Raw genomic sequence first — 12,042 nt, 5'->3', positions numbered from 1 at the left:
CACACACACACACACACACACACACACACACACACACACACACACACACACACACACACACACGCATTGGTCTCACCACCCAGGCATAATTTATGTTAACATGTAACACCTTTTAATGACCCTATTGTTTGCTTAAGTAGGCATAACAAAGCATGCAGGGTGAACGATAAGCGTGGTCAGAGCAGAGCAGATAGTGATCTCCACCTTTATACTTTGACCTTTTACCAGCGGTGGAAGAAGTACTCAGATATTTTACTTAAGTGAAAAGAGCAATACCACAATATAAAAATACTCTGTTACAAGTAAAAGGCCTGTGTTCAAAATGTTACTTGAGTAAAAGTACAAAACTATTGGCATCAAAATATACTTAAAGTACCAAAAGTAAAAGTACTGAAATGTTTGTAAATAGCAGATCTACAAGCTCACACGTTGTGTGTGTGTGTGTGTTTGTGTGCGTGTGCGTGTGCACGCGCGCCCGCGCGCGTGTGTGTGTGTGTGTGTGTGTGTGTGTGTGTGTGTGTGTGTGTGTGTGTGTGTGTGTGTGTGTGTGTGTGTGTGTGTGTGTGCTCATGCAGATGCCATGCATAGCTGATGTTTTATCTGCTGTGTTATCTTTGGACTTGAACCATGCTAATCGCACCAGTCTCCTTCCCAGAGGAACACTGCCCACATCACAGATAGATACTACTGTAGATCAGTGGTTCTCAAAGTGGGGGTCCCCAGTTCAAATAGGATTATTTTGGGGGGTTCCTAGTTCAAATAGGATTATTTTGGGTGGTCCCCAGTTCAAATATGATTATTTTGGGTGGTCCCCAGTTCAAATATGATTATTTTGGGTGGTCCCCAGTTCAAATAGGATTATTTTGGGTGGTCCCCAGTTCAAATATGATTATTTTGGGTGGTCCCATGTTCAAATGATTATTGTGGGTTGTCCCCAGTTCAAATATGATTATTGTGGGTGGTCCCAGGTTCAAATATGATTATTGTGGGTGGTCCCAGGTTCAAATATGATTCTTTTGGGTGGTCCCCAGTTCAAAAATGATTATTGTGGGTGGTCCCCAGTACAAAAATGATTATTGTGGGTGGTCCCCAGTTCAAAAATGATTATTGTGGGTGGTCCCCATTTAAAATATGATTATTGTGGGTGGTCCCCGGTTCAAAGATGATTATTTTGGGGGTCACGGCCTGAAAAGGTTGAGAACCACTGATGATACATGACTTCTCTGCTACTAAAACAGATGTAATTAAGGGTGAGGGTTGCATGGTGTTATTATAGAGCAGGTGGCTCCCTACAGACCTGTGCTAATGCTAACAATACAACACTGTCTGTCTGCAGCCAGCGTTGCCAGGTTTTGCGAGAGAAACATGCGGCCAGGTCTGTATACGAAAACAAGCCCAAAAGAAGCAACTATAGGCAGCATGAGCACGAGCACGAGCACGAACACACGCACGCACGCGCACACACACACACACACACACACACACACACACACACACACACACACACACACACACACACACACACACACACACACACACACACACACACACACACACACACACACATAAAAACACAAACACACGCGCGCACGCGTGGCTATTTTCAAATAAATGTTGCAATTGTTTGAATATTTTTTTAAACATTTTAACAACACAATTCTTGTATGGGGGGGGGGTCCCTGGCTTAAAATATTTTCAGATGGGGGGTCAGCGTACAAATACATGATAATTTGGGTGGTCCCTTGACGTGAAAATGTTTGAGAACCGCTGGTTTAAACAACGTTGGGAAGGAAGCCCAAATAAGGAAAGTTAGAAACAAGCCCGACAAAACCCCTCAACAATATTTACATGACCAAAGTCACTTATAACAAGCAGACATGGCAACGCTGGTCTGTCTGTATGCATCTCTATTCCCTACAGACCGGTGCTAATGCTAACAATACATAACCTGCCACAACACCTGCTCACAGGCAGCTCTAACACACACACACACGCACGCACGCACGCACGCACGCACGCACGCACGCACGCACGCACGCACGCACGCACGCACGCACGCACGCACACACACACACACACACACACACACACACACACACACACACACACACACACACACACACACACACACAGGTTTGTATTACTATCATCAACATAGGATGGCATTGAAAATAGCTAGAAATAGCTTGGTCTACAAGCTCTTGTAGATCGGCTATTCTTCGTTGTGTGACATTGCCCGCACAACTAACCTGACCTCTAGAACCTATAACAAAGAAACACTTTTAACCATAAAACAACCATTTCTCTTTTGAGGACTAGGACCATACTCCTCACAATGTGTATCTCTCAAATTCTACTAAATATAGTTGAGGGGACATGTGGCCCTCACAAGTATAGTAATACACGCGTGCACGCACTTACACACGCACACGCACACACGCACACACACACACACACACACACACACACACACACACACACACACACCCATGCGCGCGCCTGCTTTCAGTCAAATCCACTGTCGTTTGTTGTGTTTGACAAACGACGCGTGCAGTTGCTCTGCAGCCTATAGTCAAATCATACCGGCTTTCTGAACATGTCAGCACAGCCATAACTAAAGTATTTAAGTACCTTTACTCAAGTAGTACTGTACTTAAGTAAAATTTTGTGATGATTTTACTTTACCTGAGTAGGCCTACAGTAGGTCAATACTTTTTTTTTAATACTTCATACTTCTACTCCACTGAATCTCAGAGGCAAATATTGTACTTTTTTTAATCCACTACAATGATTTGAAAACGTTACTAGTTAGTTTGTAGATTCTGATTATTATTATTACAAAGCATGCATTAATCAATTGAGCCCTATATTATGTTTCGGCCATTCAAAAATAGCCAATCTACAAGCCCCCAACGCGTCGTGAGCTTGTCGGCTATTTTTGAAAAAAGTTGTTCAATATAGGCCATTCATAATGAGTACTTTTTTGTACTTATATATATTTTGATGCCGATACTTGTGTGTACTTTTACTCAAGATACATTTTGGACTTTTACTTGTCAACAAGAGTATGTCTGCATTGTAGTATTGCTATTCTACTTGAGTAAAATGAAGCAGTACAACTTTGAGGTATTTTTTACTTATTTCCAATTGTCTATACTTTTACTTCTACTCCACTACATCTCAGAGGAAAATATTGTACTTTTACTCCACTACAATTATTTGAAAACTTTACTAGTTACTTTTCAGATAAAAATGATTACATTATTAAACATACACCACTTCAGCCCTATTTTACACCTAGGCTATTTGAAAATAGCAGATCTACAAGCTCACAATATGCGACGCATTGTGAGCTTGTAGATCTGCTATTTTCAAACATTTTAGTACTTTCACTTTTGGTATTTTAAAGGGTCTACACCATGAAAATCACTTTTTTCTTGTTTTTTTGTATTTTTTGTGGTCCCCAGTGTCTCTTGTACCCAAAAAAATGTTTTTTTTTCAAATTCAGTCATTCATTCTCATTTCATGGATTTCCAGAATGGGCGTGTCTGAACAGGCGATCTTAGAATGGAAATGTTTATGATGTCACAAACATTATTGATGGCAAACCCAATGTTAAATGAAAAGTGCCCGAATCGCTCCGAAACTTTTTCTACCCCCCCTAAGTGGGGGTCTACGAACAAATACTTCGGGCTCGGATTTTGGCTCCGCCCCCCGGAAGTGGGTGAAACAGGCACCTCAAACACTTGGTGGAATTGTTCAAAAATGTTCAAAGTGTTTTTTTTTCGATTTTGTATTTTTCTTAGATGCTTCTTTTTATGCAGAATTTTTCCTTTTTTTTTCTTTTTTTTGATATTTTTTTTAAATATTTTTTTGTATTAACAGACAGAATTGCTCAGTAGCCCCCCCCTGCCCAAGAGGACGTTTTGGTATTGCAGCTGAAAGCGCTGTATAAGCCAGAGACAATTGACTTGGGATGAGTATATCTGAGTGATGATTTAGGCTCAAACCTTTTGAAAAAGGTTTGAGGGACATACACCATATGATATTAAATATCAAATATTTTTTTTAAATTCATGGTGTAGCTCCTTTAAGTAAATTTTTATACCAATACTTTTGTACTCAAGTACATTTTTTATTCCGGACTTTTACTTGTAACAGAGTACTTCTACATTGCAATATTGATACTTTCACTTGAGTAAAACATTTGAGTACTTCATCCATCACTGCGCTTAGCAGCGTAGTCAAATCATCTGAAAATGTCAGCACAGCCATAACTCACTATAATGACAGCTGTGGGATGCTCGCTTTGTTTAAGCAGAAATGAGGAAAGGACAAATATGCTCACCACATGAACCCCGGCATCCCTATTAAGAGGCATGTCATAACAGGCAAACATTCTACAGAAATAGACGATCTACAAGATCAGTGATCTGATCAGTGTACAAGTGGAACCATTTGGTTCCATTTGTACACTCTCAGAGTTGCACACCCGTAAGGGGCCATTTGGAACCCCCTCAAGGAACCATGAGGGTCCACACTTTGAGACCCACTGGTGTTTCCAGTGAGCCAACATGCACAACATCAGCCCCCTGACTCTGTTTGACCAGAATGGAACAGAGCCTTAATTAGTATTATTGGTAACACCTGTTAGGGAAGTAAGAAGAGGCCCAATGTCTTTCCAATATGGCTGCTGTGCATAGAGCCTATTATTGTGACAGCGTTTTTACCTTTCAAACATGTAGCGCAGGGCCACGAAGGCCAGGCTCAGCGGCAGGACCAGCAGCAGGTCGCGGGGCATGGGCCTCTCGGAGTGGGCCAGCCGCTCCATGTCCGCCCAGCTCACCCCTGGAGGCAGCCAGTACTCCTGCCGCCACACCAGGTCCTCCAACCACCGCCACACCCCCACCACCACCATGCTGGATGGAGGATCACACATGTAGAGCAATGCAAGAGAGGTTAGAGAGAGTCACATACCAGCTTATTGTCAGTGTCGCCAGATCTTGCGAGAGAAACAAGCAACCAGTGGTGGAAAGAAACTAAGTACATGTACAATTTTGGTTTACTTTTGACTTTACTAGAGTATTTCCAATTTGCGTTGTGAGCTTGTAGATCTGCTATTTTTGCTACTTTTGTGTGACGCTGTGTAGTGTGATGAAGTAGGATATTAATTTACGGGGATAATAATTAAATTAAAAAGTTTCAATATGGAGATTTATGCCCAAAACAATATGATAGGCAGGCTACTTTTTTTTGTGTTCCTTCTACTTGTATTTCAATAGACAGGCAGGCAGGCAGGCAGGCAGGCAGACAGGCAGACAGACAGACAGACAGACAGACAGACAGACAGACAGACAGACAGGATTGCTATAGCTTGATCTTCATTGATCCCCATAGTGATCATAAATAATTAAGCTCTTAAATGAACAGAAAATACATTTTCCGGTCGGGATACAAATTTCATCCAATCAGGAAAGACAACCCATTTCATCAGCTTCAAATTTATAGTGTTCCAGTTCCAATTTTTGTCTGCTCATTTCTTTTATTCGTGTCACCTCCTAGTGTATCCTGTATGAGTTCTCTCTGGATAAAATGGGTATCCATTCCCGACCTAAAGATGTAGGCTACATGTTCTGTTTATTAAAGAGCTGGAGAGACCGGGAGAGCTATAGCTGTTACTGAACTTTATAGCAATGATATTACTATCACATATTTAAATTAAATAACTTATAACTTATTAAATGAGTCTTAAATAATTTAACATTCATTTTAACAAAAGAAAACACTTGAAGTAGGCTGGCTAGGCAAACACTAGGCAAATTGCCCAATGTCTATTATTAAAAGCATAAGCAGTGCCAGTGCTGAATACAGATCTGCTGTCTTGCGCGTGTGCGTGGCAACACGTGCACCTTCACTCATCACACTGTCACTGGTGTAGCAACGAGTTGCGTGTCCTGATCTGATAACTGAATGCTACAGTCCCGGAGAGATGTCTGCATCTGCTCACATGCATGGCAGATCATAAGCCTTAAACAACATGCAAAACGAACGTCATAACGATACGATGCCGGGTTTAAAACGTGTTCCTATATCAAAAAAGCAAAAGCTGGATATGGAAGAGAAGTTTTGACTTTATAACCATGGATCAAGACTATCATAGATGTATTTGATCGAGATGAAAGCAAAAGTCAGACTCGATCAAATATGATAGTCTTGAATGATAGGTAGCCATGGGATCACACGACGGTCGTCTATCACGAATAACGTCATGGGTGAACTTCAACCTGCTGTTTGCACGTTCTCCCTTTTCAGTCCTTACATGTACATAAACGTTCAGATTTCAAATATAAAGTGCTTGCCCCATGGCCACGGATGTTGAAATTATGTACGGACCCTCAAAATTACCCATATCTTCCGTATTGTTTAATACAAAAGCGTTTTAATCCGATTGGTGGCCATTTTATCATAGAGTTATAATGTATGAAAGTGCAATACACCTCCCAACCGATAGGGTCGCGTCGTTGAGAGCAAATGGAAAAAATGGCCACCAATCGGTTTAACTTTTTTTTTTTTTTTACAATACGCAAAATACGGTTACTTTTGAGGGCCCGTACATAATTCCGTGAACATGGGGTAGCACTTTATATTTGAAATATGAACGTTTATGTGATGTAGGGCCTACGGACCAAAAAGGGGTTAAAGTGCAAACACCAGGTTAAAGTTCATATCATGTTTCAGGACTATAGATCCAAGGCTACTTGAATCCCAGCATACATATTCCGGGGGGGAATATTAAGCCAAAAAATAAATATACCTTCAAGCTCACGCGTTGTGAACTTGTAGATTTATTTTTGTCTGAGAGATGTTGGTGTAGATGGAGAGAAAAAAGCTGATTCCAGTCCCAGTTTACTAAATCTATTCCATCTAGAGGGTGTATAGTGGTTAAATCCAAGTTAAATAGGCCTACACTATTATTATTTCCCCTTGCCAGCTTTTTTTTTTCTAAAGGGAGTGTAAAGTAAGTGGTGTAAAGTCACTAAAGGGAGTGTAAAGTAAGTGGTGTAAAGTCACTAAGTACATGTACTCAAGTAATGTACTATAAGGACGATTTTGAGTTACTTTGCAATTATCAATTATTATACTATAAAACATACATTAACCACTTTAGCCCTATTTTATACCTAGGCTCTTTGAAAATAGCAAATTTACAAGCTCACAACGCCGCGAGGCGTTGTGAGCTTGTAGATCTGCTATTTTCAAACATTTTAGCACTTTTACTTTTGGTACTTTAAGTACATTTTGATACCAATACCTTTGTACTTTTAGAGTACTTTTTCCACCACTGTCTAAAAGAAGAATAAACATACATGAACTCACTCTGCATATACTTGTAAAAGTCTAAAGTGTTGAAGAACAGATGTATTAGTCCAGAGATGGTTCTATGTCCTTATAGCATCCTTTATTCATCTATCCATCCTATAGGCTATAGAACAGGACAGGACAGTAATAACACAGTAGTAACACTGTCTGTCTCTCACAGTAGCCTAGTATGTAATGGGTTGCTCACTCTGGTGGCTGGGAGCTTATTGTCAGCGTTGCCAGATCTTGCGAGAGAAACAAGCAACCAGTGGTGTTAAAGTAACTACAGTAAGTACAATGTTGAGGTACCTTTACTTTACTGGAGTATTTCTAATTTGCAGTACTTTTACTTCTACTCCATTACATCTCAGAGGCAAATATTGTACTTTTACTCCACTGAAATTATTTGAAAAATTTAGTTACTGGTTTCTTTGTAGATTTTGATTATTATTATTACAAAACATACATTAACCACTTCAGCCCTATATACATTCCGGCCATTTGAAAATAGCCGATCTACAAGCTCACAATGTGGCACGGTGCGACACATTGTGAGCTTGTAAATAGGCTATTTTCAAACATTTGTTTCATACATTTTATACATTTGAAAACTTGTGAAATTGGACATTCTGCATAATCCGTACTTAAAGTATATTTTGATACCAATACTTTTGTACTTTTACATAATAAATGTTGAATTCCGGACTTTTACTTGTAACAGAGTATTTCTACATAGCAGTATTGTTACTTTTACTTAAGTAAAACATTTGAGTGCTTTTTCCACCACTGCAAGCAACGACATCTATGGAAACGAGCCCAAAAGAAGCGACTATAACAAGCCACATGGCTATTTGAAGATAGCAGATCTACAAGTTCTCAATGCATCACGACACAGTGTGAGCTTGTAGATCTGAGATTTTCAAAAAAAAAAAAGAAAAATAGATTTTTAAACATTTGGATTAACAACACAAATCTTGTACGGGGTGGGACACCCCGTACAAGATTTGTGTTGTTAATGGCACAAAACATTTTCAGATGGGGGTACACGGACAAATAATTTCGGGGTCCTTGACATGAACATATTTGAGAAACAGTGGTTTAAACTTTTAGGAAGCAAGCTCAAATAAGTAACTACACTTTAGGAACAAGCCCCCAAAATCCTCCAATCCAACCAATAATATTTACAAGCAAACTTTACAGAAAAACAAGCCCAAAGTCACTTATAATAAGCAGACATGGCAACACTGCTTCTTGTAGAGACACAGGGGCGGGGCTATACTGAATGGAGATAAATAGCCCACAGCATTGCACTGTAAAAATCCCTAGTGTGTTCATCTAATTATGAACTAGTGTATGATGTCATTTTTATTTTGAATAACATTATGATTTACCGTGTAGGTGTTTATCTGTTTTAAATGTAAGATATCATGTTATAATGTGTGTGTGTGTGTGTGTGTGTGTGTGTGTGTGTGTGTGTGTGTGTGTGTGTGTGTGTGTGTGTGTGTGTGTGTGTGTGTGTGTGTGTGTGTGTGTGTGTGTGTGTGTGTGTGTGTGTGTGTGTGTGTGTGTGTGTGTGTTTGTTCCTGTGCGTGTGTGTGTGCGCGCACACGCGCGTGCGGGTGGGTGTGTCAGTGGTGTAAAGTAGCCAAGTACATTTACTCAAGTACTGTACTTAAGTACAGTTTTGAGGTACTTTTACTTTACTGAAGTATTTCTAATTGTCTATACTTTTACTTTTACTCCACTACATCTCAGAGGCAAATATATTACTTGTAACAGAGTATTTTTATATTGTGGTATTGCTACTTTTACTATAATTACTATAACAAATATCTGATTACTTCTTCCACCACTGGTGTGTGTACATACAATAACCTTTACAAAGGTTATTGTATGTATTCTAGCGCTTGACCTATAGCCCCGACGACCATGCAGTCTTATGCAAAGGTTAAAATGCAATTTAGATGGCATTTTATTTAGACAGATATCAGGTTCATTGTTGACCTGGCATCCTATATAGCTTATATAGTTTCAATGTACAGAGTATATATTTTTTTATAGTTTATTGTTTAGACTGATGCTAGTTTCTGGGTTTACCTGTGATCCTAGTTCACTGAGGCTCTACGCTGCCTCTCTGCATGTATATGATTATACGTTGCTTACACTCTGGTTAAAATGTGTCTGCTAAACAGAGGTGGAATAAGTACTCAGATATTTTACTTAAGTAAAAGCAATATCACAATATAAAGATACTCTGTAACAAGTAAAAGGCCTGTGTTCAAAATGTTACTTGAGTTACTTGAGTAAAAAATATTGATGCCAAAATATTGGCATCAATATTATACTTAAAGTACCAAAAGTTAAAGTACTAAAATGTTTGAAAATAAGCAGATCTACAAGCTCACAACGCGTCTCGATGTGACGTGTTGTGAGCTTGTAGGTCTGCTATTTTCAAATAGCCTGTGTATAAAATAGGGCTAAAGTGGTTAATGTATGTTTTATAATATAATAATTTATATCTGCAAAGTAACTAGTAACTAAAGTTTTCAAATAATTGTAGTGGAGTAAAAGTAAAAGTAGTGAAAATTGGAAATACTCCAGTGAAGTAAAAATACCCCAAAACTGTACTTAAGTACAGTACAGAGTAAATGTAGCTACTTACTTACTTTACACCACTGCTGACAATGTGTATAAGGTTCCAGCTCCGATTGTGTCTTTGTGTCAACACTTCCAATTCCGCTTTATTTATCCTGTCTCCTGTTTGAGTCCTGATTGGATAGAATTGGTATCCCAACCTGAAAATGTGTCTTCTATTTATCTAAGAGGTGGAGAGAGACGGGGAGACTCCTGTTACTGAACAAACAATGAGCACTATCACGATATAGAGCTATTTGACACTTATTTTAACACAAAAAAAATCACTCACAATACCTTTAAACAAACTTGGCCCTCGAGCTATTCCTAAGGCAATACAATTCCACTGATATGTCTAGCCAAAGCTTGAAAAACCAACACACTGGAAATAGTCTTTGGAAGGGTGTTCGACTAATTAATGTTCGTATTATGTCTCTTGTTTTCATAATGTCTTTGTTAGAATTAATATGTAGCCAGTGGTGGAAAAAGTACTCACATGTCTTACTTAAGTAAAAATATCAACACTGCAATGTAGAAATACTCTGTTACAGTCAGGAGTTAAAGTCAGGAATTAAAAATCTACTTGAGTAAAAGTAATGGCATCAAAATGTACTTAAAGTACCAAAAGTAGAAAGTAGGCTATACTCATTATGCAGAATGTCCCATTTGGCACGTTTTCAAATGTATACAATTATTTTGAAAATAGCCGATCTATAAGCTCACAATGCGTCGCATCGCGACGCATTGTGAGCTTATAGATCGGCTATTTTCATAAGGCCGAAATATATATAGGGCTGAAGTGATGATTGTTTTTGATGTGTGTTTTGTAATAAATATCCAAATCTACAAAGTAACTAGTAAAAAAAGTTTTCAAATCATTGTAGTGGAGTAAAAGTACAATATTTGCCTCTGAAATGTAATGGAGTTGAAGTAAAAGTATTGAAAATTGGAGATACTCCAGTAAAGTAAAAAAAAATCACACCCTGTGTGAAGTGGGCGGTGTCTTGCTAGCTAATCACAATACTGAATGGAGTCGATCAATCATGTACAAAGGATAAATACATTTATTGAAACACTCTTTATGATGGACAAAACCATAACTTGAAAAAAACCAAATTTTGGTTTTTTTCAAGTTATGGTTGCTTATATAGGGCTATGCACATGTGTCATGTGACACTGGCCAATCACAGTCCTGAATAGGCTGTGATTGGCCAATCACAGCGCAGGATAATTCTACTAATTTCCTGGGCCCAGATCACAGCGCAGGAAAATGTACATTTTTCCAAATCTCACTTATAGGGGCGGTTTCACCGCCCAAAAATACCTCAAAATTGTACTTAAGTACAGTACTTAAGTAAATGTAATTGGTTACTTTACACCACTGTATGCAGCCTATTGAAAGTGTTAATGTCTACTGATTAAGACTCTGCTATCCATCCAGGTCTTGGTGATGTCCCCAAACCCATAGTGATTATCCAGAATATTTCTAGGACTTTAACCACCTAAAGGGCACGAACACATTGGTAGAGGTTTGGGTTGTGTAGTTACCTTGCCATGATGTGACTCCATAGGTGGACAAGAAATCAAAAACATTGCTCCATTGATTAGAAATCGATGATTACAAATATTACAATTTTAAGTTGTGGATCCAGATCGCAGATCCAGTTTGGGTTTTCTTCCTGACAAAAATAGCAAAATCTACAGAAAGTTGACATTTTTATTTAACCCTTTAAGGCCGGGAAGGGAACGCATGTGTGTCATTTTAAGATTTCTTTGGCTATTAAAAAATAATAGATATACAAGCTCATAGCGCGGCACCGAGTGCCGCGCTATGAGCTTGTAGATCTGCTATTTTTAGAAAAATCTTGAAAATTTGTGCAAATCATTTTTAACTCAAATTTTTGCTTCTGGGGGTCCCTGGAACAAAATATGTTTAGATGGGAGGGGGTCTGCGGACAAATACATATTATTTTGGGGGTCCTTGACATAAAAAAAGTTTGAAAACCAATGAAAATATAGCAACATAAGTAAAAAAATAAAATAAAAAAA

At 38.7% G+C, this 12,042-nt stretch overlaps 1 protein-coding gene across 2 annotated transcripts in view; it reads right to left on the bottom strand.

The window, feature by feature from the left end:
* Positions 1–7,524, bottom strand: part of LOC308094233 (ceramide synthase 2-like) — a 34,093-nt gene extending 26,569 nt beyond the window's left edge. Inside the window, exons 1-2 of one of the 2 annotated variants that reach the window (XM_080440755.1) lie at positions 7,368–7,524; positions 4,731–4,919 (exon numbers count right to left, since the gene is read on the bottom strand). In XM_080440755.1, the coding sequence (XP_080296881.1) occupies positions 4,731–4,919; positions 7,368–7,384 (206 nt within the window). In that variant the 5' untranslated portion in view covers positions 7,385–7,524. The remainder of the gene's footprint in view (positions 1–4,730; positions 4,920–7,367) is intronic. The other variant, XM_080440756.1, reaches the window with a different exon arrangement.
* Between the last annotated feature and the right edge of the window lie 4,518 nt (positions 7,525–12,042).

Source organism: Gymnoscopelus braueri (genome assembly GCF_963280865.1).
Source record: "Gymnoscopelus braueri genome assembly, chromosome: 10".
Classification (NCBI taxonomy): Eukaryota; Metazoa; Chordata; class Actinopteri; order Myctophiformes; family Myctophidae; genus Gymnoscopelus; species Gymnoscopelus braueri.
Note: the sequence above shows the minus strand (reverse complement) of the source record. Positions and strands in the feature narration are given on the sequence as shown.